Source organism: Ornithodoros turicata, unplaced genomic scaffold (genome assembly GCF_037126465.1).
Source record: "Ornithodoros turicata isolate Travis unplaced genomic scaffold, ASM3712646v1 Chromosome134, whole genome shotgun sequence".
NCBI lineage: Eukaryota > Metazoa > Arthropoda > Arachnida > Ixodida > Argasidae > Ornithodoros > Ornithodoros turicata.
This window is the reverse complement of record NW_026999311.1, coordinates 189,989-215,446: the sequence shown is the minus strand read 5'-3', so window position 1 is coordinate 215,446 and position 25,458 is coordinate 189,989. Positions and strand designations below refer to the sequence as shown.

At 41.4% G+C, this 25,458-nt stretch overlaps 1 protein-coding gene across 1 annotated transcript; it reads right to left on the bottom strand.

Annotated features, from left to right (window-relative positions):
• Positions 1-246: 246 nt before the first annotated feature.
• LOC135372244 (uncharacterized) lies at positions 247-24,779 on the bottom strand. The gene is made up of 5 exons (XM_064605913.1): positions 24,706-24,779; positions 9,138-9,429; positions 8,904-8,999; positions 7,201-7,268; positions 247-6,931 (listed from the first exon to the last, which is right to left on the bottom strand). Exon 5 carries the CDS (start codon positions 6,903-6,905, stop codon positions 1,125-1,127), a length of 5,781 nt encoding a protein of 1,926 aa, XP_064461983.1. The 5' UTR covers positions 6,906-6,931; positions 7,201-7,268; positions 8,904-8,999; positions 9,138-9,429; positions 24,706-24,779; the 3' UTR covers positions 247-1,124.
• Positions 24,780-25,458: the final 679 nt, after the last annotated feature.

Sequence of the window (25,458 nt, the reverse complement as noted above, 5' to 3'; positions counted from 1 at the left end):
GAATTTTTGAGGTGCATTTTTGAGTCAGACGTGGTTCCTTTACACAGACCTTGATTACATCAAAGTAATATCTTCCGTAATCTGTAACTACACTGTAATCTGTAACCATAGCTGACAGAGCAATCTGGAACTCATACATGAATTCGGTTGTAATGAATGTATAACTGACAATATAGTTAGTTTACATAACTCTGCGGCGAAGTGAGCGAGAGTTCCGAGATGATTTGAATTAAGCCTTCTCCAATGTGCGAAAGAACAATGTATTTTATTTACATTTTTAGACATTTCGGTATATACATTTTGACACCCAGGGTGGTGAAGTCGGGACCCATATATGTCCAGGGTTGAACGTGGGTCAGGGTGACAGGTACAGGGTGAACTTCACACATTTCTTAACTAACATTGTCACAAAAGCCATTACCACCCTAAAAGGTGTAGCACTGCACGACTCTTTTTTTTCTTTTTTTTTGAAGAAAACAATGTGGGGCACAATCGCTGTATTACAGTTATCTCCCCTAAAGGTGGGGTGTACGATATAAACAGAATCACAGGTACTGTTGTATAAAATAGCTAACCATATAACTAAACACGTTAGGAGTTTTAAAAAAATGTGTTTACACATTTCCGAATCATCTTCTGGACCTTCTACCGAACAGTGGTTGGTAACATAAAGAATGATAATGATGATTCAGCTTTTAGTGCACCAAAGGAACTTTCGTCATAGAGTGCCAAACAAAGGTAACAATCTAGTTTAAATAAATACAAACATAAATTAAAATAAATACTATGGAAAGAACATACTTCAAAAAGTTAACTCAGCCAGCTTTCCTGGTAGCGAAACTGGTGACTAGAGCACTATAACATGAAGAAGGAAAAAAAGATATAGGCAGTAGCCATGGCCATCGCAAAAGTTTTTTATTTTTACTTTTTTTTTTTTTTTTTTCACGGAGGAAGGCAAGGACTTAGTATACTGCTGTTGATACCTCTATTAAAACTGCCATATCGTCTTCAGAGGTCGTGTACATTGACAGCTCGGTGCCACTTGGTGCTTAACCACAACAGTTGCAAACAATCGTCAGCATCATGAATAAATGTCACTCAAGCAAGTCCCTTTCTGACGGAAGCTAAATCATCTTCTGAATTAAGCTGAACATCTTCTGAACTAAGCTACGCTCCTTCTGAACCAAGCTAACTTTACTACTTTCGATGACGTCTTGTAATAGTTTCTTGCATTCGTCGTCCTTAGCAGAAACATTTGTATGAGGAAGCAAGAGAGGAATATGATCCAAGTAACGTGATCTCTCTGTCTCTCCTAGAGGCAGGTGTGGATTACTCTCTCCATAAGACCGTGCAATGTCGTTGAGTGCTTCACAAAAACACGCGTATACTGCACTGACATCTGAGTGGAGAACCATCAGTTTCAGACAAGATGTCTTTCCCATACTGATATCGTCCTCCCAAAATGGCAGCAGGGGAGGCGTCAATAAACTCGCAACGTCATAATCACAGGAATATGGCAATAATGTCACCAGCATTCCTATCATATAACGTTCTGCAAAGGTTTTCGTTGGTGATTCGCCTACTGAATTAGGACAGTGTATAAGAGAGTGAGGGATGAGGCATCTCAGAACATTCATTTTCCTTCGTTCGGTGGAAAGAGCGCAGCACGTGGAACCGCACGCGTCGCGCATATTAGGGAATGAGTGGGGAAGAAGGAAGTTCACGATATCAACTTCATCACTTTTACAGGCCCAGTGAAGAGGTGTCCTTCCATTCTCGTCACGGGAACTCATTCTAGAGCGGAGTAATAACAACTTCACAACGTCCAGGTGTCCATATTGGGCGCACACATGCATGGGTGTCTCTCGACACATATTGATCACGTCCACTGATGTATAAAGAGGAATGACGAGCTTCACCACATTTGTGTGCCCATACAACGCGCTCAAGTGCAATGCAGTGTTCTCATCTTCATCTGTAAAGCATACGGATGAATGGGAGAGGTAAAGTTCCACAGCTGCCACATTACCTTTCCGTGCTTCTCTTAGAAACTTCCTATTGCCATCGTCGTCGATCATTTCCGCGTTGACATCGTCAATGTGGAGATCATCGGTGTTATTCATGTGTGACCATCCCTGATATAAGGTAACAACGTCGTCATTTCCTACGCTGTATTTTAGATAATCCTGCATACGGAGGTTTAAATGAGGCAGGAACAGCTTCATGTAATTAATATAATTTACTTCTTGTATCCTACGTAGCTTCTTCTTGGCCACATCATGTAGCAGTTTACGGCTACAAGGATCACCAGCGATGACATCTAAATGGAGGAACAGAAGTTTCAGACACCAAATTTCTTCTTGGAAATCCCTTTTCACATCCACATAAACGAAGTTTCTGCTGATCCTCTGTGCATGCCTAGGGTCACTGTGTCGCAAATAAGGCCATAGAGTTTGCATCGCTTCCCTTCCACCATCTTCCGCCCAGATGTACAACGGTGATGAGCCAAACGTTTCAGGGGAGTTCACGAGCGAGTGTGGGATGAGAGACCTCACAACGTTGGACTCCAAACTCAACATGAACCCCATAGTTATCTTAGCAACATCTAAGCACGTTTTTCCTTTGTAGTTAAGCATATGCGCATTTGTGTGGGGTAGAAGAAACGTCACAGCTTTAGGGGAACGGAAGTCAGAAGCCATATGAAGCGTTGTGTTCAGTCTCATGTGATGTGCGTCATATGTCCGAGTGCGAAGGAGTAACAACTTGATGGCCTCCAAATCATCTCTCTCTGCACATATATCCATCGGAGTTCGTTCAAAAATATCCAGAATATTCACTGAGGGATAAAGAGGAAGAAGTAGCTTCACAGTCTCTGCACCTCTAGTCAAGTGCAAAGGAGTTTGAAATTTTCTATTTCTATTGTTAGCGGATAAATGTGCGAGGTAAAACTGTGTTGTCTGCAGATTTCCAAACAGCGCGCTAATGTGCAACATTGTGTTTCCATCCTCATCAAGAATTCCCATATCGCAGTATGGAAGGAGCATTTTGCAAACAACCGCAGACTTTGAGTAAAAAGGCACAGTTCTATTGTCATTGCCTCTGATACCATCAAGGTTTCCAATTACCGAAGGCTCTGCAGAACATCTCAAGCTTCGTTTCTCGCGTGATTCTAATTGGTCCATGGTGTCTCTGTCTAGATTTTCTGTGCTGTCTCTCGGGGACACATAGGTCAGATACACGTCTAAAATGTCTGGTAGGTCGTATATCACAGCTGTGAATATAGCTCGCTCTAGAAAACTTCTCTTTTGCTCGAAGGTTTCACATCTGCGCAGATTTTCAGTAGAATGTTTCACTGCTTCCTCACTGCATCGAGCGCATAACAGGTTGAGTTTCTCTGTCATAGCTGGAATCATAGCTCGATTCACAGCTCGATCCATATGCCTCAAATATTCCGTCTGAAGCATAGCCCGCAAAGTATTTGTTACAAAAGGATGATCCCCCAAATATTTCATCAGCCCTGGCATCCACTGTACGTTCCATGGGGAGAAGAGTTCCACATACTTGAATGGTGACATTTTGAACAAATCGTCCTTGATTAGTACATCATCCATTGGAAGCTTCTCCAGTGTCTTTTTATCAGCATGCAGGACAGCTACGTGCAATGGAGTCCTTCGGAGTTCATCGACAACAAGCATGTCTTCTGTTTGGATATCACATTGCTCAAAATATGAAGTGTCGTTGTTTATCAAGGCAGAGTGAAGTGGATAGGACATCGACGCCAGTCCATCGAACAACACCATTACGCCCTCGTAGTCTTCTTTACCGTACAGTCCGACGACATTTTTCCTAAAGCTCGATTTTTTTCTGGCTTTTGTCCTTTCCAACAGGTAGTGAGCTGCGAAGAATTCAGCGAAAGTCTTGTGAACGAACTCCGGAATTCCTCTATCGTTAGTTCCATTCACAAAACCTTCTTTGAGAGAATTGTCCGCAATGCCCTCGATGAATTTTCCTTCGGGATCTAACTGCTCTAGTTCATCTTCATTCAGTAAGACTTCCAAGTCATCCTGAGGAAATATACACTTCATAGCGAGGAGACCGTGGTTTGCGTAGAATGGAGACTTCGCGGTATCGTTGTCCCCTCGCACTGCACATAGGGAGATGTTTTCTTTCACCTTTTCCTTTCGGTGCACAAGGTGCTTGTACTCAACAAACATCATGTAGATGTGTACAGTATATATCCTGCCGCCACAAATGTCAGCAATATTAAGGAGCGAAGAGTAATCGTCCGACTCCGTAATTTCCCCACTCTCCATCTGAGCCATCATACGAAGTAGGAGAGGGGTTTCCAGGATTGTCCCGTTTTTCTCCTTCAATGACGCGTACAGTTGCTGGAATTTTTGCGGAAGTGCATCATTCCTGGTGGTCGGAGTTTCTCTTTGGGCCCTATATTTTGTGAGGAAATCATTCTGGTTTTCATAAGAAAAAGGAACGAGATCGTATGACACTGTGTGCAAGGCATCTTGTGCACGGGCTTTAAACACAGTGCGAGAAAACAAGTACACCTTGTAAACTTTTCTCTTAGCTAGAAACGATACAAGTTCCAGCACACGGTTGCGGCATTCCTCGTTGACTTCATCGAAGCCATCCAACGTGACAACGACCTCGAAAGGGCTTCCATTCTTCAAGCTTTCCTCGAACAAAGCGAACTCCAGACCATCTTTTCGTACTTGGCACAGATCCGCGAGATATCCCAGACTAGGCGACGCAGTTTTCACTAATGCCATTCTCTGAGGAAGGTCGACGTAGAGCACCCACCGCTTCTTGTCTTGAGTTTTCAACTCTGTACACAACCGCGATGCCAGCACACTCTTTCCCATACCAGGTGCGCCAGACACGAGGACGACCTTCCCGGGCACGTTCAGCAACGTCTCTGTCGTATAATCGCCACTTCCCGTCATTGGAAGGTGACTGAGACGTCCATTTGATTTGGTCCACAAGAGTCCATTACGGGATTCGTTTAGCCTTAGCAAGTGCACTACCTTCCCTCTGTAATTATCATTTCGTAGGAGAGCTTCGTAGTCACATGTCTCCTGAAGGACCACAAACTTTTCAAAACGCGTCAAATTATCTTGATGTTTTGCCTCATAACCGTGAGGTACAAGTTCTGCAACACAATCATGCGGACACCCCAGAAGTGCGAAAGCCTCCTTGTTATCGTCCAGTCTGCACTTTTTCAGGTCAACTTCCACGGCCCTTGTAAACACTCGCTCCACATAACAGTTCTTAACACTTCCTTCTAGTTCATGAAGCAGAGGTCCCACGTCAATGACCAGTGATTCACATAGCTTTAGGAAAACCGAAGTGTCTACACAACGTAAGAAGGTGTCGATATTCATTACTTTAGGAAAGCCAGACACATATTCGCCCTGAAGTTTTAGGACAGATTTTTCGAAAACTTCTGTTTTGCACCTCTTCGCGACATGCTCCAAACTCGCTTCATGGACGTTAGACACTAAAGGTTTCTTGTCAAAATGTGCTTCTTCTTCCACTTGCTTCAACAAGTAATCCTTGCCACTGTCTTCCACAAGCAAGATGACTTTCGCTCCAGTCACACGGGACACTTCACTCAAAAATCTGAGGCCCTGTCCGAAGTCTGTGTTAGGACGGACCGTCACGAGCACAAATGCACATTTGTAGTCCACTAACACATCTGTCCAGTCCCTCTGGGATGTCTCGAAAAACAAGTATGGCTGGCCCGAAGATTGCACAGCGTTGTGAACCATTATTTCGAGAAGGCTCAGCTCTGGACCGGTAAGTACGTGAAGCGACCCTTTTTTCCAGATACTGGTCTTCAATGGCTTTTCGAAATTGATGTTAAGTTTGCCAATGTTGAAAGATCTTTGGAGCCTGGCATTTTCTTCTTTGATCCTTTCGGCGTCTGCCGAGGGGATTCCACTCTTAATGTATTCTCGCATGTCCGGGATGACATGGTCCTCGAAAAACCTTAGCAGTTTTGGAACTTCCTGTTCCAGAACCCTACGACCTTCCTCGCAACCATATTGAACCAGAACGTGAGGAATCCGTACAATTAACTCTTCTTCTTCATTTGTGTCCATAAAAGCTTGTTGGATGAGAAGGTTCAGTTCTCTCTGCCTTGGTCTTATGTCATTCAGAATGTCTTTGTATCGCTGTTCGCTCTCCGTATCATTGGTGTAATATGGCTTACCATCGTTCCTGTACACTAGGTAAAGTGCCATATGACATAACTCATGAATAAGTGTTCCGCAGACTTTGGCTTCTGCAGCACGACCCGCGACGAACACTCTTTGTTCTTTGCAGAAAGTAAGGCCTATGTCACCTCTGTTGGAGCTTCCCGTGGTCCCTTGAACATTTTCACTGTTGTAGTCGAACCTTATTTCTAGGTGTGGCGTTCTTGCAGCCACTTTCAGAATAATCCTGTTTAATTCATCACCAGAGAGCCGCTCAATCATCTTCTCCCATCGTACACCGAAGTCATCACATCTGGTGACGCTCACAGATTTGCTTTTCAAATAGTCTACGTAAGAGCTCTCGCATTCCGTGCTGTAATATCGTTGGCGACGAATCTCAGCTCGTTCAACGGGTGTGAGATGTTGGTAACACGAAGATTCTTCCGTGTTCTTGAGTCCACATTCCCGCGAGACTAAAAGGCCATGTATACGGATGGCTTTCTGTTCGACTGCTTTGTAACGAGCTGACCTTTTTGTGACAGGATCCAACCACAGTTTCAAATCAGGTGCAGCATCCAGGCACTTTAGAACACGAGCCTCATCTTTCGCCACAATGGCTTCGTGCATTTCCTTCCTGAGGTCTTCCCACTGTGGCGACCTTTCCATGTTGAGATCAAATTCAGATGTCGAAGCCATGCCTTTGGAGATGTAGCGAGAAATTCCTGTAATTTTGAGACGGAAATTAGGAACAGACTAATTGAAATACAACAAACAGGTGAAGTGCGGTAATTCGTCTGGAACGGAACCCCTGTTCCGAGGGTCGGAGACATACAAGACAGACGGACAGAACAGGACTCAAAAAGCAAAGGAATTGTCTTTGTCACAGGTACGCTAGGTCGTGGAAAGGATGTCATGGATAGACTGCGTGGGAGCGTGAGAGAGGGTTGGGTAACGCATTCTGGAGTCGGGGCTAAATAAAAGGATTACCTACCTTACAACAGGGCAAGGAAACAGGACAAGGTCCTGGGCAGCTCAGGTAGCAGAGTACGAGCAGAGTATCTGGAACCGGAGAAACAGAAAAATGTCCTGCAAAACACTGTATAGACTGCATTGAAGTCCGACGACGTAAGTGATTTCTTTTTGGGAACTAACAGGGGAATTGGGAACATTTGGGAACTAATGAACCAAAACAGGGAAATAACAGGAGGATTGGTTGGTACTACCTTGGTTGATGAATTTAAAAAAAACGGGAATTCACTGGTCTTTTAAAAGGACGCTCGTGTCCAGAAACCCGTATGTGAAAGCGAAACCACTATGCACGGTATGGGTCGACAATCCACATGGCTATTTTTTTTTAAATTTTTCTCATAGGAAAAGAGCTACGATATTAAATAAAGAGATTTTAAAGGGACTATGAAATTTCCCGAACCCCCATACTTTTTTTCCATGGAAACTGTTCTTCCCGCAGAGAAACTAATATGCCACAAATTTTTCCGGACGAAATCGCTCCACTCTGCGAGGAGCGCGCGCTGGAAATGTCTCTTCCGCGTTCCTCCTCTCCCGCGCATATTTCCCTGCCGATGGTGTAACTGTACGGACCGCTCTTCGGTTCCCCGTTACGTCACCGTTCCCACTCCCGATGAACGCATACGCGGGATCCTACGGCGCATGCTCCTGGCGGGATACCTCGGCTCGGCAACACGTCACGATGACGTGTTGCTGAGCCGGCCGTGGTCGCGTCAAGTTACCCGTTGTGTCTCCTCTCGGCAGCTCGTCACGGCGCGGCGCCAGCTGTCCTCCCTTCGCCGCTCCGTTTAAATTCGCTCCCGAGAAATCCGCTCGCGCGACGAAAGTAAAATTTCGGTTCTAGACTCAGAAAAATGTCTTCTTTCGAACGAAACGAAGAAAAAAATCGTTTCATAGTCCCTTTAAACCTCTTTTAAAGACGTGATACCGCCGGAGCCTCCGCTGCTGCAGCGTCCTGTTAACTTCCTACCCAGCCCATAACAACACACTTCAGTCTCTTTATTTATTTATGTGTCTGCTAAGAGCCTAAAGCCTTACCAGCAGTACACAATAAAAAACACACAACATAGGAATGCATTAATACATACAATAAAATTAAACGTTCATAGCACAATGAAAAAGCAGCTCGCATTGGCCATACTTATACAAACATCAGAGTTTACATGCGCGACAAAGAGCTGATTGGACACTTCTCATATTACTGTTATACAAAGTCATCGCAAGCAGAATTAATGTTACTTAAAATCTGTATTCTTAATTAGGGACATTTTTCTGTAGAGCTACAAAAAAACATGAAACTTTCGCAGCGCCCTGGTCTTGCGCTTTCGGACGTAGAGACCCTCGTAATTACACCAGTACAATATACACGATTTTGTAGACACTTATACAAAAATATCTGATCACGGTAAACCCGTCTGCTCAAAAGGGAGTCTACTTTTACGTTTACAAGGGTCTACTCTTACATTGTTTACTTCAGCGTCATCGCATTGTTCCAGTTATGAACTCTGTATAAAGGTCAATTACTCTGTCCCTTTATGAAGGAACCCGTGACGTCAGATGATATTTTTATTTCTCTAACTCAAAAGGGAGGCGGAAGACTCTCATAGAAGAACAGATCAGAAGACGAAACAACATTCTGAGTGACAGAAGGCTCTGAAGGAAACTTACCCTATTTACGTCGTTATACCAGTGTACAAGCGTCGCAGTTCCCTGGGTGCCCTTGACTGGATGAAAAGTGTTGTCGAATGGCTCAACGAATGCCTGCTACGGTAAAGTAGAAAATAAAGAAATAAATGTCGAGGGAATGCGAGCTTCACCAAGGTCACAGCGACCAACTCTGCTGTGTGGCTCACTGCAACATCGCCATCACGGAGCCTGTAGTAGTATTAGAGTCCTACGAACCATTGTTGGACATCACGTGATATTTGTCCCCGTCACCGTTGTCAGTCCTTGGTCCCCGCGCTCATTGTTTCCTAGTTCCGTCGATCACTTTCGATACGATCGCCACGTCGGACCAATGGCCCTCCTGCAACGTGCCACGTGACTTTCAAGGCACCCAATGATCCGCCATCGTTAGGGGTGAGACGTGACGTCACAAGTGTGGCGGAAGCGGAAGCAGTCTTGTCTCAAATTCCATATGATGCCTGCTCCATGCTTTGTAGTTACATACTTCACTTGACCTTGGAAGGGATATCTGGAACAAAGAATGTCGAACAAAGAATGGAGACCTGAGGTTCACTTTAAGAGCAGGACAATACCAAATGCGCTAAGTGTTCAAGGAAGAAAAGACGTTTCATAAGGCCATGCCCGTCAGCGCGTTCTAATGAAGATCGCATCCACAACGTACGCATAAGCAATCCGTAATTCAACTTTTAGATGCCACCCTCCCATGCCTCTAATGTTCCTTGTAGTGTCCTATTGCTCCATCTGCAGCTACATTTATGCAACCCGTTGGCAACTGTGTACCCGAGCCGATCATCGATGGTTGCAAAAAATAAACATGGCGCCCGAACGCGTGCAGTTTTGATGAAATTCCGTTCGTAACATAACCACAAGAACACAACAATGGTGTCAGAAGTGGGATGTGCTTGAGGACTTGACGGATAGTGTTCTGAAATATTTCAGCTGCGCTACTGATGCCAAAATTGAGGCGTTTGTATCTGAATAAGCCAGCGTGAGTCGTGAATGTTGTGAGCTGTCTTGAAGGCATGTCAAGGAGGATAGTATAGTCAGGCCTCCACAGCTCCCCGCATTTGCGGCAGTAGAAAAATAAAATCACGTCACAGTCACGTCGTATTACCAGGCCTCCACAGCTCTCCGCATTTGCGGCAGTAGAAAAATAAAATCACGTCACAGTCACGTGGTATTACATCGTCAGGCATCATGACGGATGCCCATTGGCCAAAGGAGGATGCGCGCTCCGGGATTGGTTGATAAAGTTTCGAAATATCTGACAGCTCACTTTTCGCGGGCAGTCTGGGCAGTCGGCCAGGCGGGCAGCTCCAAGCAAGGCCGCTGCGCCTCCGCGGCTCGCCGATGTCGGTTGACCACAACGACCAAAGAGGAAGTGTACGCAGTGTACGCGCGGGTTTGTTCATGAGCTATAGTGACTCTGGCCATGTACTGATCTCCGATAAAGTGTCAACCTACGGACATTCTTGCCGGGTCGGAACTGGAATGCTTGGTGAGCTGACGCCTGAGGAACACTTTCGAGCGCTGTCGCATTTTCAAATACAGTGACTAAGAAGAGAGTGTTCGTAACGACAAAAATATTTCCCGTGACTGTGTGACCTACGGTGCATCGCCAGAATGAGAAGAAGATGCTCATCTGTGAAACGCACGCACTCGTGGACTTCGCTCGCCTCCAGAAGTAGACTGTATGTGTGCTTTGCAAGTTCGAACTTGGTTTGGTTGCTGTCTATTCAAGGAACGAAACGTCCTGTACGCACGGTGAATATATGAGTCAAGCATTTGAGTTTATACGTTACATCAATAAATATGTATTTCGCCTATCAAAAATGTCTTAGTTATTTTGGAATAACGGGCGCCAGGTATGAAAACCAGTAGAAGTCAATGGCAGCCAGAACCGGCCGAAAGCCGAGCCAAACTGAGAGGTTGCTGATTGGTTGGCTGCAAGGCATCACGACGCATTTTCATTGGTCGTATGTCCAGTGTTGCCTGAATTATCTCAAACTATGGGCTCTATGGGGAGCTGTGGGCGCCTGGTATAGTGTCGTATTGTTCCATCTGCAGCTACACTTATGCAACCCGTTGGCAACTGTGTACCCGCCCCGATCATCGATGCTTGCAATCGACGGTTACAGATTTTTCATTTAAAAAACTATAAGGGCTATATAGACAAGCTGTTTTCACTTCTATCATCTCTGGGCCCCCGGCCGACGTTCTTGGCCATATGTTGCTCAACCGTCAAATCACTAATTACCTAAAAATCATTAACTTTTTAATTATAGAAGCTACGAAGTTGTCCCAATGAGAACATCTGTTCCTTTAGGTGACCTGATATCGCAGCCGTTTTCAGAACAAGAATCCGTTCGGTAGATCATCTGCAAAAAATTCGTGAAGGAACATCTTTTTTCTTTTCATTATTTTGTTTATTGCGCATCTTCGGAGACCCGTCTTTCCTTCACCCCCAATGTGAGAGGGGGAAAGAGCACACTGTCGCAGCCCAAGATAAGGGCAGTTCCGACCGCGTCACCCGATACATATGTGTTTTTGTTTTGTTTCCACAAGTTAAAGCTCACCTTCGACGCAAGAGGCGGCACTGTGGCAGCATCTTCGACGGATGAGGCTCCTTCACCATATCACATTGGGGGTGAAGGAAAGACACGTCTCGAAAGGCGCGCAATGAAGAAAACAAATAAAAAAATGGTGTTCCTTCAAGAATTTTTTGCTACCGACCGATCTACCGAACTGATTTTTGTTCTGAAAACGGCTACGATATCGGGTCACCGAAAGGGACAGATGTTCTCATTGGGACAACTTCGTAGCTGTTAGTAGTAATAGGGGGTATCGAGGGAGACCAGATGTCAGTACGTTCCATAAGTGTCTGGTTCGAGCCCCACAGCGTCTGGGACACCGTCGCGTGTGCGGAGGGCGCGGCGCCAGTGCGGAGGGTTGTCCGAGCGCTTATCGGCGCGGGGAGGGCTGCGTGCGCGCTTACTAGCTCACATTTTTCAGCCTGGGCCAACTTCTTTCGTCATTTTTCAATCTGCGCCGAATTTTTTCGCGACTTTTTCCCGTGCGCGACAGGCGGCGCTCGGGTGGAGGGCTGCTGTGGTGGGCGGAGCGTGGCCGGAGGGTTGCGTGAGCGCTTACTTGCTCACATTTTTCAGCCTGGGCCGACTTCTTTCATCATTTTTCAATCTGTGTCGACTTCAATCGCAATTTATTTTCCCGCTACAGCAGGTGTGCAGTAGGCGATTTACATGCAAAGGATAGCCATACACAAAAGTACAAGTGAAAATATATTTATTAAAGTCATTAGTGTCTGGAATTATGTTATGACTTCATGTGAAGGAGAAAAACTCAGCCAAAAAATCTGATGCAATAGCATTGATGTAGTATTTTATTAGTGATAATCACGCAAGTTTTCAATTAAACAGAAGGAGTAGCACATTTTAATAAAAGAGGATATTTTTAATCAATATGATTACAATCAAAATTAAAAGTTTTATTATAAAAAGTCTAACATGACCACCATGGAGGAGTTTTAATTACATAGTTCTAATATGTAACTTCATGCACAACAGCTAATATTCCATTATGATACATTTAATCAAACAATATATTTTTAATCAATATAATTACAATCAAAAATAAAAGTTGTATTATAAAAAGTCTATTATTATTATAGGTGACCACCATAGTGGAGCTTTAATTACAAGTGCCGATAGATGTATGTGAACAGCAGAGAACCTGGAAGACCATGGGACACAAACACAAGAGGAAATAAAATCTATAACACTACAAAGAAGATATTCTTAATCAAAACAACAGAGGAGGGGAATAATCTATCATTTTAACTATCATAAAATCATCCTCGTGACTTCCCCATACAATTTTCGTTCTAAGAGACTCTACAAACCTTACTTTGTTTTATGAATTCAACACAGAAAATATATTTAAAAAATGAACTTCAACACATAGCACGCTCCTAGCCAACAATCAGCTCTAATAATATCTGCCCTGATTTGTTGAAGACGGGAGGCGTACACCTGACAGCTATGAACATTTTCGAGCACAATAGGGAAGATTATTCCAACATTACCCAATTAATCAATTTCTTATTAAGTAAACAACATAGACATACGGAAATAATGAGAAAAACGATCAACAGCTAATAGAGAACCAAAACACATCACATAAACAACAGACACATGCAGGAAAATAAATGAAAAATAATCTATCAAAACGATCAACATGCACGGATGAATGGCAGAGAAACACTTTGAACAGTACATGCTGAATAATTTAATACAGCACAGAGCTCACGCTGAATAGCAGAGAAACAATCTAAACGGCACATCTGCCAACATGTAAACAACAGACAGGAAAATAATACTGAAACGAGATCAACAGCTAATAGAGAGCCAAAATCCAACACGTAAACAAGAGGTACACAAAGGATAAATAGTTGAAGAACAATCTAACAAAACAAGAAACATGCACGGATGAATAGCAGAGAAACACTCTAAACGATGCATCTACCAACGGTAAACAACAGACACATGCAGGAAAATAATTGAAAAAGAATCAATCAAAACGATAAACATGCACGGATGAATAGCAGAGAAACGCTTTGAACGATGCATCTGCCAACATGTAAACAACACACCGGAAAATAATAGCGAAACAAACTATCAAACATTACAATTTGAAATAATATATCTTTTGAACTATCATAAAATCAACCTTGCGAGCTAACAATATAGAATTTTCATCCTACTCAGGCACTATAAACATTACCTTGACGGAGCTATCCAAACATGCACCACAGCTATGCTTTACAATAATTACAACCAGACTTCAGAGCAGCGGGGTCACTCTCTCCCTCTATGCAGCCCGGTGGGGTCACTCTCTCCATCTATACAGCCCAAGCATGGAACCTGTTGTCAATCTGTGGGGGTGGGGAAATCCTCTCTCTTTTTCACATTCTTTTCTCCAAAAGGAAATATTCTTAGGATCGGTGTACAGAGACGAATTTTTTATTGATCGCAAATAGACATTGGAATTATTCGACTCTCAAGCACACAATAAGAATTCTATCAAAAACAATAGAACGCAAAAAATCTAAGAATACACTTTCTAAGCAAACGAGAAAATATTATCGGTGCAAACAATACTCAACGAGAAACGTTGCATTTAATGTATTTCAGATCAGACACAACTATTAGGCAATCATTATTCTCAACTCACAAAATATCAATCGAGTGAAAGTCAAGTTTATTCAATGACAGAAACAATACTCATTCGAAAACGAGAATCAAATTTAATTACGTTGTTTTATGTTAACTTTGTAATACATGCAGAAGCCACAAACAACTCATCTGAAATGCAAATTATTGTGTTTGCTATAGCGGAAATCAACGCACACAACATTCCAATCTAATAGAATATTTTTATTAATATCGATCGGGTGATCATCTGAAACATAGTCAAAGCAGTAATTAATTTAGGCAAACATTTTCCTAACCAAGTGTGCAAATACATCACAGAAACACGTCTTTTTCATTGAGGACCTAATAGGGGAAACAAAATATCAATCGAGTGAAAGTCAAGTTTATTCAGTGATAGAAACAATACTAATTCGAAAACGAGAAACAAATTTAATTACATATTTTTATGATAACTTTGCAACAGTAATTTCTACATGCAGAAGCCACAATCAACTCATCTGAAATGTAAATTATAGTGTTTGCTACAGCGAAAATCAACGCACACAACATTCCCAACTAATAGCATATTTTTATTAATATCAATCGAGTGATCATCTGAAACAAAGTCAAAAGCAGTAATTAATTTAGGCAAACATTTTTCGTAATTACGCAGCGCAAATATACATCGCAGAAACACGTCTTTTTCATTCAGGACCCACTAGTGTAAACGAAGTGACAGAGGGAAGCTGAGTTCCCGTACACTTTCGTTAAGGTTACACCCGCAGGGAGTAGGGGAATCCAACAACGGTCTTGGTATACAAAGCCATAAACCGACTCCAGCAAGTCAAGTTAGGGAAGGATGGGCTCTAGCGCTGTCTTGTACATAGAATCATTGAAAGCAAACATTTTTTCCTTACACATCACATCTTTTTGTAAATTGAATTTCATAATTCTCACGGCAGGTGGAACATTCTAAACGCGATAATAAATTTTTAATAAATAAAATTACCACCAATATGATTTAATTAAATGTCGAGGCGCACTACAAAACAGAACAGACAAATGCTATACATTGAAGAGATGGACGGATTTTGTACTCATTACCATACGTCATGGGAGGACCTGATAAAAAGCTGCTTCGAAAAGGAGGAGCCGCGAAACGATTCATTTATCGCTGCATTTCAATACGTCCTAGACATGGTCGTATTCGGAGATATGGCACAAATTATGGAATTCAAGATGCGAGAACTTGTATGTCGAATCTACAATAGTTATAAAAATATTTGCACGTCAACATCGGAAGGACCGTTTGGATTGATGGTGGAGTTTTTTAGGTTTGCTAACGAAGAATTGAAATACACTAGACCAAACGTAATTGTAATCATTGCAATGGGCATTGCATTAATCAAGAAAGCAATCAGATCAAATTATCATATACAAGCAGTCTATATCGCACGATTCATTACGGATTTGTTGAAATTACACCTTACGGTTGAAATGGAAAGTACATAAAAAATCTTATCACGTGGTATATTCCACCCTAGAACCTCTATACATTTATTTTATTCTACCAGTCAAGGATGTCGAATGAACAGAAGTTCAATATTGTCGTGCAAGGTCTGATGTATCATCACTTATTGAAACTCAACAAACATATCAATTGCGGTGGGCCACCGGACGATTTTCATCTAATACTCTCTTGTACGCCATTCATGAATCTTCATACAAAGGAAGGAAGCATCAATAAGAGACTGTGCAAGTTTGTCGCAACAAAGTGCAAGTTGTTGAAGCAATACAAACACGGCGACAACATATCATCTGCGTTAATCAACGCTGGATTCAAACGCCCAATAATCAGAATAAATTACTTGATGTCTTCGGAATTCATTAATCAAGACAACAAACGAAAACTTCGGAGTTTGGAATAGAATTGTAATTTATCGAAATAAACAAGTGTATAATTGAAATAATAATTGTATTCTTTGTCATCATTGTAATGTATTCTACACAGCGCAACCAAAACAGCTTATGACCAGGTTGAAGATTGTTAAGGAGACACTACGTACAAGGATCTTCGCATGGAATCAGCGCTGGCAATCAAAGAGATTTTTACACGACCACACTCTATACAGCAACACCGACACCCGAAGGAAAGAATTGTAGAAAAATCGATAATAGAAATTTAGAAGCATGTTACATCAATATTTGTTTACAAAGAGGATCACTAATATTTTGCGAAAGCTTATTTTACGAATTAAATTGCACAGAGTATATATTTTCTCAAACTATTGGGCAGTTGACAATACTATATTGAAAGGAATCTATTATCAAATGACGCGAAGGTGGAGTCTACAATTCTAATCATCATAACATGCGGCACACAATTCCAATAAGATTTTGGGAGAATCGAATCACACAACTGTCATCAGAAATGTTTATCCAATGAAGATGAGCACTATACATAAGATATGTAATTATAATAAGTAAATATTCCTTTTGCAAACTTAACCAAAGCAGCACACATAAACGTAGCTTCAATTCACAGAATGTACCCGAGGTTTTTAATTAGCCATACTGAAAAACTACGAGTCTTATCATTATGTCACGGCATATGAGGCACTACAAATGGAAGGACATACATTAATTTTAGAAGATTTTAGCTCATAATGAATCAAAACGCAATCTCCAACACCAAAGGTTCGTGTTTAAATTTTCAAAGTCAAAACTGTACACTCTTTCTTACAATTTTTTTAAGATGTAGATTAAAAAGCTGTCTATATAGTCACACATTGTATACAAGATATTTGTTTGTACATTAATTGATAAAATTTATCAGATCACATTCCGGAGCAGTGGAGACTATCAGTAAGTGATAACGAAAGGAAAGTTAGGTAGCAAGCGAGCTGGTGGTGACGATCCATGACTTGAAAACCCGAGACGAGGTAGGGACGAAAACAGACATACACAAACATTCTCCGAGTTTTAAGTAAATTTTGTTCGAAAAATATTCGTAACTTTTACTATCCACGTCGTGGAGAATTCACATTACGTTATAGAGTATATAGAAAACATCAATACACTCGATTAAATGCTTTGTCATCGCAAAAGAGTTCTTAAAACCTTCGCGTATCAAAGTGAGCCAGCTAAAGCTGTGAAATTGCGCTTTCTACAACTCAGTTCATAAATTGCGGCAGCAGTTCAAATTTTAATTAAACACTTACTGATAGTCTCCACTGCTCCGGAATGTGATCTGATAAATTTTATCAATTAATGCACAAACAAATATCTTGTATACAATGTGTGACTATATAGACAGCTTTTTAATCTACATCTTAAAAAATTGTAAGAAAGAGTGTACAGTTTTGACTTTGAAAATTTAAACACGAACCTTTGGTGTTGAAGATTACGTTTTGATTCATTATGAGCTAAAATCTTCTAAAATTAATGTATGTCCTTCCATTTGTAGTGCCTCATATGCCGTGACATAATGATAAGACTCGTAGTTTTCCAGTATGGCTAATTAAAAACCTCGGGTACATTCTGTGAATTGAAGCTACGTTTATGTGTGCTGCTTTGGTTAAGTTTGCAAAAGGAATATTTACTTATTATAATTGCATATCTTATGCATAGTGCTGATCTTCATTGGATAAACATTTCTGATGACAGTTGTGTGATTCGATTCTCCCAAAATCTTATTGGAATTGTGTGCCGCATGTTATGATGATTAGAATTGTAGACTCCACCTTCGCGTCATTTGATAATAGATTTCTTTCAATATAGTATTGTCAACTGTCCAATAGTTTGAGAAAATATATACACTGTGCAATTTAATTCGTAAAATAAGCTTTCGCAAAATATTAGTGATCCTCTTTGTAAACAAATATTGATGTAACATGCTTCTAAATTTCTATTACCGATTTTTCTACAATTCTTTCCTTCGGGTGTCGGTGTTGCTGTATAGAGTGTGGTCGTGTAAAAATCTCTTTGATTGCCAGCGCTGATTCCATGCGAAGATCCTTGTACGTAGTGTCTCCTTAGCAATCTTCAACCTGGTCATAAGCTGTTTTGGTTGCGCTGTGTAGAATACATTACAATGATGACAAAGAATACAAGTATTATTTCAATTATACACTTGTTTATTTCGATAAATTACAATTATATTCCAAACTCCGAAAGTTTCGTTTGTTGTCTTGATTAATGAATTCCGAAGACATCAAGTAATTTATTCTGATTATTGGGCGCTTGAATCCAGCGTTGATTAACGCAGATGATATGTTGTCGCCGTGTTTGTATTGCTTCAACAACTTGCACTTTGTTGCGACGAACTTGCACAGTCTCTTATTGATGCTTCCTTTCTTTGTATGAAGATTCATGAATGGCGTACAAGAGAGTATTAGATGAAAATCGTCCGGTGGCCCACCGCAATTGATATGTTTGTTGAGTTTCAATAAGTGATGATACATCAGACCTTGCACGACAATATTGAACTTCTGTTCATTCGACATCCTTGACTGGTAGAATAAAATAAATGTATAGAGGTTCTAGGGTGGAATATACCACGTGATAAGATTTTTTATGTACTTTCCATTTCAACCGTTAGGTGTAATTTCAACAAATCCGTAATGAATCGTGCGATATAGACTGCTTGTATATGATAATTTGATCTGATTGCTTTCTTGATTAATGCAATGCGCATTGCAATGATTACAATTACGTTTGGTCTAGTGTATTTCAATTCTTCGTTAGCAAACCTCAAAAACTCCACCATCAATCCAAACGGTCCTTCCGATGTTGACGTGCAAATATTTTTATAACTATTGTAGATTCGACATACAAGTTCTCGCATCTTGAATTCCATAATTTGTGCCATATCTCCGAATACGACCATGTCTAGGACGTATTGAAATGCAGCGATAAATGAATCGTTTCGCGGCTCCTCCTTTTCGAAGCAGCTTTTTATCAGGTCCTCCCATGACGTATGGTAATGAGTACAAAATCCGTCCATCTCTTCAATGTATAGCAATTGTCTGTTCTGTTTTGTAGTGCGCCTCGACATTTAATTAAATCATATTGGTGGTAATTTTATTTATTAAAAATTTGTTCTCGCGTTTAGAATGTTCCACCTGCCGTGAGAATTATGAAATTCAATTTACAAAAAGATGTGATGTGTAAGGAAAAAAATGTTTGCTTTCAATGATTCTATGTACAAGACAGCGCTAGAGCCCATCCTTCCCTAACTTGACTTGCTGGAGTCGGTTTATGGCTTTGTATACCAAGACCGTTGTTGGATTCCCCTACTCCCTGCGGGTGTAACCTTAACGAAAGTGTACGGGAACTCAGCTTCCCTCTGTCACTTCGTTTACACTAGTGGGTCCTGAATGAAAAAGACGTGTTTCTGCGATGTATATTTGCGCTGCGTAATTACGAAAAATGTTTGCCTAAATTAATTACTGCTTTTGACTTTGTTTCAGATGATCACTCGATTGATATTAATAAAAATATGCTATTAGTTGGGAATGTTGTGTGCGTTGATTTTCGCTGTAGCAAACACTATAATTTACATTTCAGATGAGTTGATTGTGGCTATTCTACATGTAGAAATTACTGTTGCAAAGTTATCATAAAAATATGTAATTAAATTTGTTTCTCGTTTTCGAATTAGTATTGTTTCTATCACTGAATAAACTTGACTTTCACTCGATTGATATTTTGTTTCCACTATTAGGTCCTCAATGAAAAAGACGTGTTTCTGTGATGTATTTGCACACTTGGTTAGGAAAATGTTTGCCTAAATTAATTACTGCTTTGACTATGTTTCAGATGATCACCCGATCGATATTAATAAAAATATTCTATTAGATTGGAATGTTGTGTGCGTTGATTTCCGCTATAGCAAACACAATAATTTGCATTTCAGATGAGTTGTTTGTGGCTTCTGCATGTATTGCAAAGTTAACATAAAACAACGTAATTAAATTTGATTCTCGTTTTCGAATGAGTATTGTTTCTGTCATTGAATAAACTTGACTTTCACTCGATTGATATTTTGTGAGTTGAGAATAATGATTGCCTAATAGTTGTGTCTGATCTGAAATACATTAAATGCAACGTTTCTCGTTGAGTATTGTTTGCACCGATAATATTTTCTCGTTTGCTTAGAAAGTGTATTCTTAGATTTTTTGCGTTCTATTGTTTTTGATAGAATTCTTATTGTGTGCTTGAGAGTCGAATAATTCCAATGTCTATTTGCGATCAATAAAAAATTCGTCTCTGTACACCGATCCTAAGAATATTTCCTTTTGGAGAAAAGAATGTGAAAAAGAGAGAGGATTTCCCCACCCCCACAGATTGACAACAGGTTCCATGCTTGGGCTGTATAGATGGAGAGAGTGACCGCACCGGGCTGCATAGAGGGAGAGAGTGACCCCGCTGGTCTCAAGTCTGGTTGTAATTATTGTAAAGCATAGCTGTGGTGCATGTTTGGATAGCTCTGTCAAGGTAATGTTTATAGTGCCTGAGTAGGATGAAAATTCTATATTGTTAGCTCGCAAGGTTGATTTTATGATAGTTCAAAAGATATATTATTTCAAATTGTAATGTTTGATAGTTTGTTTCGCTATTATTTTCCGGTGTGTTGTTTACATGTTGGCAGATGCATCGTTCAAAGCGTTTCTCTGCTATTCATCCGTCCATGTTTATCGTTTTGATTGATTCTTTTTCAATTATTTTCCTGCATGTGTCTGTTGTTTACCGTTGGTAGATGCATCGTTTAGAGTGTTTCTCTGCTATTCATCCGTGCATGTTTCTTGTTTTGTTAGATTGTTCTTCAACTATTTATCCTTTGTGTACCTCTTGTTTACGTGTTGGATTTTGGCTCTCTATTAGCTGTTGATCTTGTTTCACTAATATTTTCCTGTCTGTTGTTTACATGTTGGCAGATGTGCCGTTTAGATTGTTTCTCTGCTATTCAGCGTGAGCTCTGTGCTGTATTAAATTATTCAGCATGTACTGTTCAAAGTGTTTCTCTGCCATTCATCCGTGCATGTTGATCGTTTTGATAGATTATTTTTCATTTATTTTCCTGCATGTGTCTGTTGTTTATGTGATGTGTTTTGGTTCTCTATTAGCTGTTGATCGTTTTTCTCATTATTTCCGTATGTCTATGTTGTTTACTTAATAAGAAATTGATTAATTGGGTAATGTTGGAATAATCTTCCCTATTGTGCTCGAAAATGTTCATAGCTGTCAGGTGTACGCCTCCCGTCTTCAACAAATCAGGGCAGATATTATTAGAGCTGATTGTTGGCTAGGAGCGTGCTATGTGTTGAAGTTCATTTTTTAAATATATTTTCTGTGTTGAATTCATAAAACAAAGTAAGGTTTGTAGAGTCTCTTAGAACGAAAATTGTATGGGGAAGTCACGAGGATGATTTTATGATAGTTAAAATGATAGATTATTCCCCTCCTCTGTTGTTTTGATTAAGAATATCTTCTTTGTAGTGTTATAGATTTTATTTCCTCTTGTGTTTGTGTCCCATGGTCTTCCAGGTTCTCTGCTGTTCACATACATCTATCGGCACTTGTAATTAAAGCTCCACTATGGTGGTCACGTATAATAATGTTAGACTTTTTATAATACAACTTTTAATTTTGATTGTAATTATATTGATTAAAAATATATTGTTTGATTAAATGTATCATAATGGAATATTAGGTTGTTGTGCATGAAGTTACATATTAGAACTATGTAATTAAAACTCCTCCATGGTGGTCATGTTAGACTTTTTATAATAAAACTTTTAATTTTGATTGTAATCATATTGATTAAAAATATCCTCTTTTATTAAAATGTGCTACTCTCTGTTTAATTGAAAACTTGCGTGATTATCACTAATAAAATACTCAATGCTATTGCATCAGATTTTTTGGCTGAGTTTTTCTCCTTCACATGAAGTCATAACGTAATTCCTGACACTAATGACTTTAATAAATATATTTTCACTTGTACTTTTGTGTATGGCTATCCTTTGCATGTAAATCGCCTACTGCACACCTGCTGTAGCGGGAAATAAATTGCGATCGAAGTCGACACAGATTGAAAAATGATGAAAGAAGTCGGCCCAGGCTGAAAAATGTGAGCAAGTAAGCGCTCACGCAACCCTCCGGCCACGCTCCGCCCACCGCAGCAGCCCTCCACCCGAGCGCCGCCTGTCGCGCACGGGAAAAAGTCGCGAAAAAATTCGGCGCAGATTGAAAAATGACGAAAGAAGTTGGCCCAGGCTGAAAAATGTGAGCTAGTAAGCGCGCACGCAGCCCTACCCCCGCCGATAAGCGCTCGGACAACCCTCCGCACTGGCGCCGCGCCCTCCGCACACGCGACGGTGTCCCAGACGCTGTGGGGTTCGAACCAGACACCTATGGAACGTACTGACATCTGGTCTCCCTCGATACCCCCTATTACTACTGCTGTTATAACGAAACAGTTAATTAACGGTTTTTAAGTAATTAGTGATTTGACGGTTGAGCAACATATGGCCAAGAACGTCCGCCGGCCCAGAGATGATAGCAGAAGAACTGCTTGACGTATACTTCAACCAGTTCTTCAGTCCAGTGTTATCGGTATACGCAATCACAAATAATAACAAACAAATTAAAAAATAAAAATTTAAAAAATTGAACACTTCACGCTTTAGTTTGACTCGCAGACAAAAACGGGACTCTCGAATTGGTGGAAGCTCGCGAGACAAGCAATATCTATAGTATCTGTTTTCGATTTGGAAAGGTATGCCACTGCCTTTCTAAGTTCATGGTTCTAAGAGCTTTTTTTTTCTTTTCTTTTTAAATCTTCGTGCCCATTGTCAGTAACAGAAATACTAGAAAGAACTGCAACTGCAAAAGGAAGATGCAATGGCCCAAGCTGAAACAAAATGACAGGAAAAAAAAAACGCCTAGTAAGAATCTGTCCACTTACGCAGCAGCTCAATAAACAGTATCAATAATAATAAGAAAATACAGGGCCGTGAGCACGTACGCATGTAAGTCCGTGCAACGTCCCGCCATCTCCGTGTAACATCCTGCGAGGACAAACGACGGATATTTGTGGGAACTCCAAACCGTGGCCACTCGGAGATATGTGGGGGACGTCTGTCGGGACACTACTGGAAGTTGTGTTCCGTTAGGGCTAGTAAAATGCCAGGCGGACGAGTGAACTTTTTGAAGTGGACCCCGCCTGTCAGCTATGCGGCAAAGGTATCATATACTGACAGAATGTGACGCGACGAATGCGAAGAGTGCCACGAAACAACGAAAACCACGAAGCCGCCGTCGCCTGCCTATTCCAGGAAACCGAAACCACATAATTACTATCAATGCCGGTGGCGTTCCGAACAGGACGCTGATGACGTCCCCAAAATACGTTTATGTTTCTGACGTGTTGTCCTATGAAGAAAACCCGCTCAGAGATAACGGTCTTCTTTCGAAACATAGCCAGCACATAGGATGCTGTGTGTGGGGGGGGCGATCGCCCCCCCCCCCCCCGAAACGTCAGTTTATACATTGGATTTCCCTCCCCCACTACGCGCTCCCACAAAGAACCCCCCCCCCCAAAAAAAACGAGGGTCTGGATCCGCCCCTGGGCCAGCACAGGATCATTTGCTACAAAAAAAAAGAAAAAGAAGAAAAAACAACACGAGAAAGGGGGCTATATTTATTAGAACAAAGCGAAAAAGGGAGGGGAGCCCAGCAAAGCAACAAAGGCGCAGTCAACACTATTGTAAAGTCGGCTTCCCCACAGTAAAACCATAAAACGGAACGATTACAAAATGTTTCGCTAAATTTAGAGCAAAAGAAAGAAGTAGTCTAGCAACATCGAGATTTTCCTAAAGCTGGCTTCCCCCTCAATGCACACGGTAATTAGGTGAAGCCGACTTGCACAATGACAACGCGCCTACCGAAGGAATGCCATGCTTTGGCATTAATCCAACGATAAGCAAGGGGAACGCTTATCGGTGGTCCATAGGTAGCTTATAAGTGGCACCTTTCGGACGCAGCGTACGTTATTTACTCTGACGACTCAGCTTAATAGATAACGAGCCGCAGAGAAGTAGAAGAGATAGGGCGCAGACTACCGTATTTTCACGTGTATTAGCCGCGGCTGGTTTAGCGCACAAAGCAATCGCGTCGTATTACCCGCGGCTTATCTGCAAAAACATTTTCAAAATGTATCTAAAAACGAGTCCTGCGGCTTATCTGTGGTGCGGCTAATACGTGTGAAATAACGGACACTGGTGCATGATGATGAAGGAACGAATAACCGTGAGACGGCGAACTCTTGTGCTTGTCTTCGTGTCCCGTGTCTCTTAATTATTCGTTCCTTCATCAGCAGAGAAGTTACACGGTCAGTATAAAGGTAGAGACAAGAAAATCCGGCGGCTAAAACTACGTCGTACGGTTGACGAACAACAATTTACAAATACAGTGAGAACAGTGGGGGGGGAAAATCGTACAGACAGTAAAAAACTACAACACGGCATTAATAATAGTGAAAGATGGTAAGTACGCATCAAGGATCTCACCTTGCTCTGGACGTAGCCGACGTTCACGTGAAGAGTCCGGAGCAGAAATGACGTACGAAACGTGAGACCACTGATCTCTATCTATAAAGGCTGGATGGCGCATGGGAGAGGGGCGTGCATTCGGGCCGCCATGTTGGGAGGCCCTAAAGCGCTGTGTGTGCCCATAGAAAACAATGGGAGGCAACGGAGATTGTGAGTATTTATAGCGCTGCAGGCGTTGATCGTTGCTTGTCATCACACAATTTTGTAAGGTGCCAGTATACTGATGTATCCTAACAGTGTTTCACAGGTGTCCTGCCGTTCGATTCTTAATTACGTCATGTTTTGCATTCCGAAACTAGACCGTCACAGCAGTGCAGCGCTGGGGATTGTACTACAGTACGTTTCCCAGCCAATATTTCAATAAGAAACGATGTGAGGTTAACAACCACCATGTATGTCATATCCCGTGCTGCGTTCTGGACAAAAATTGTTCCATAAAGAACGGTCCGGGAAAGGATATACTCGCATGGCAGAAAGAGATCGTTCTGTAGAATCACAGCCGTTGTTTTAGCCGTGTATCGGTTTCGTATGATTTATATCAAGCACCGCCGCAGAAAGTGTCTTTTAGTGAACGACTGCGGTGCTTTGCCTCGCAAATATGGACACACCGAAGCAGCCCAAATAAGTTGTGAGCGTGATTTAATTGCTTCACGCAATTAGAACACGCTCGTTAGGACAGTTAATCAGGTAGTGATGTAAGCTTAATCAATT

Excerpts from the sequence above, each read along its gene's own strand:
- LOC135372244 (XM_064605913.1), bottom strand. The coding sequence starts at position 6,905 with ATGGCTTCGACATCTGAATTTGATCTCAACATGGAAAGGTCGCCACAG.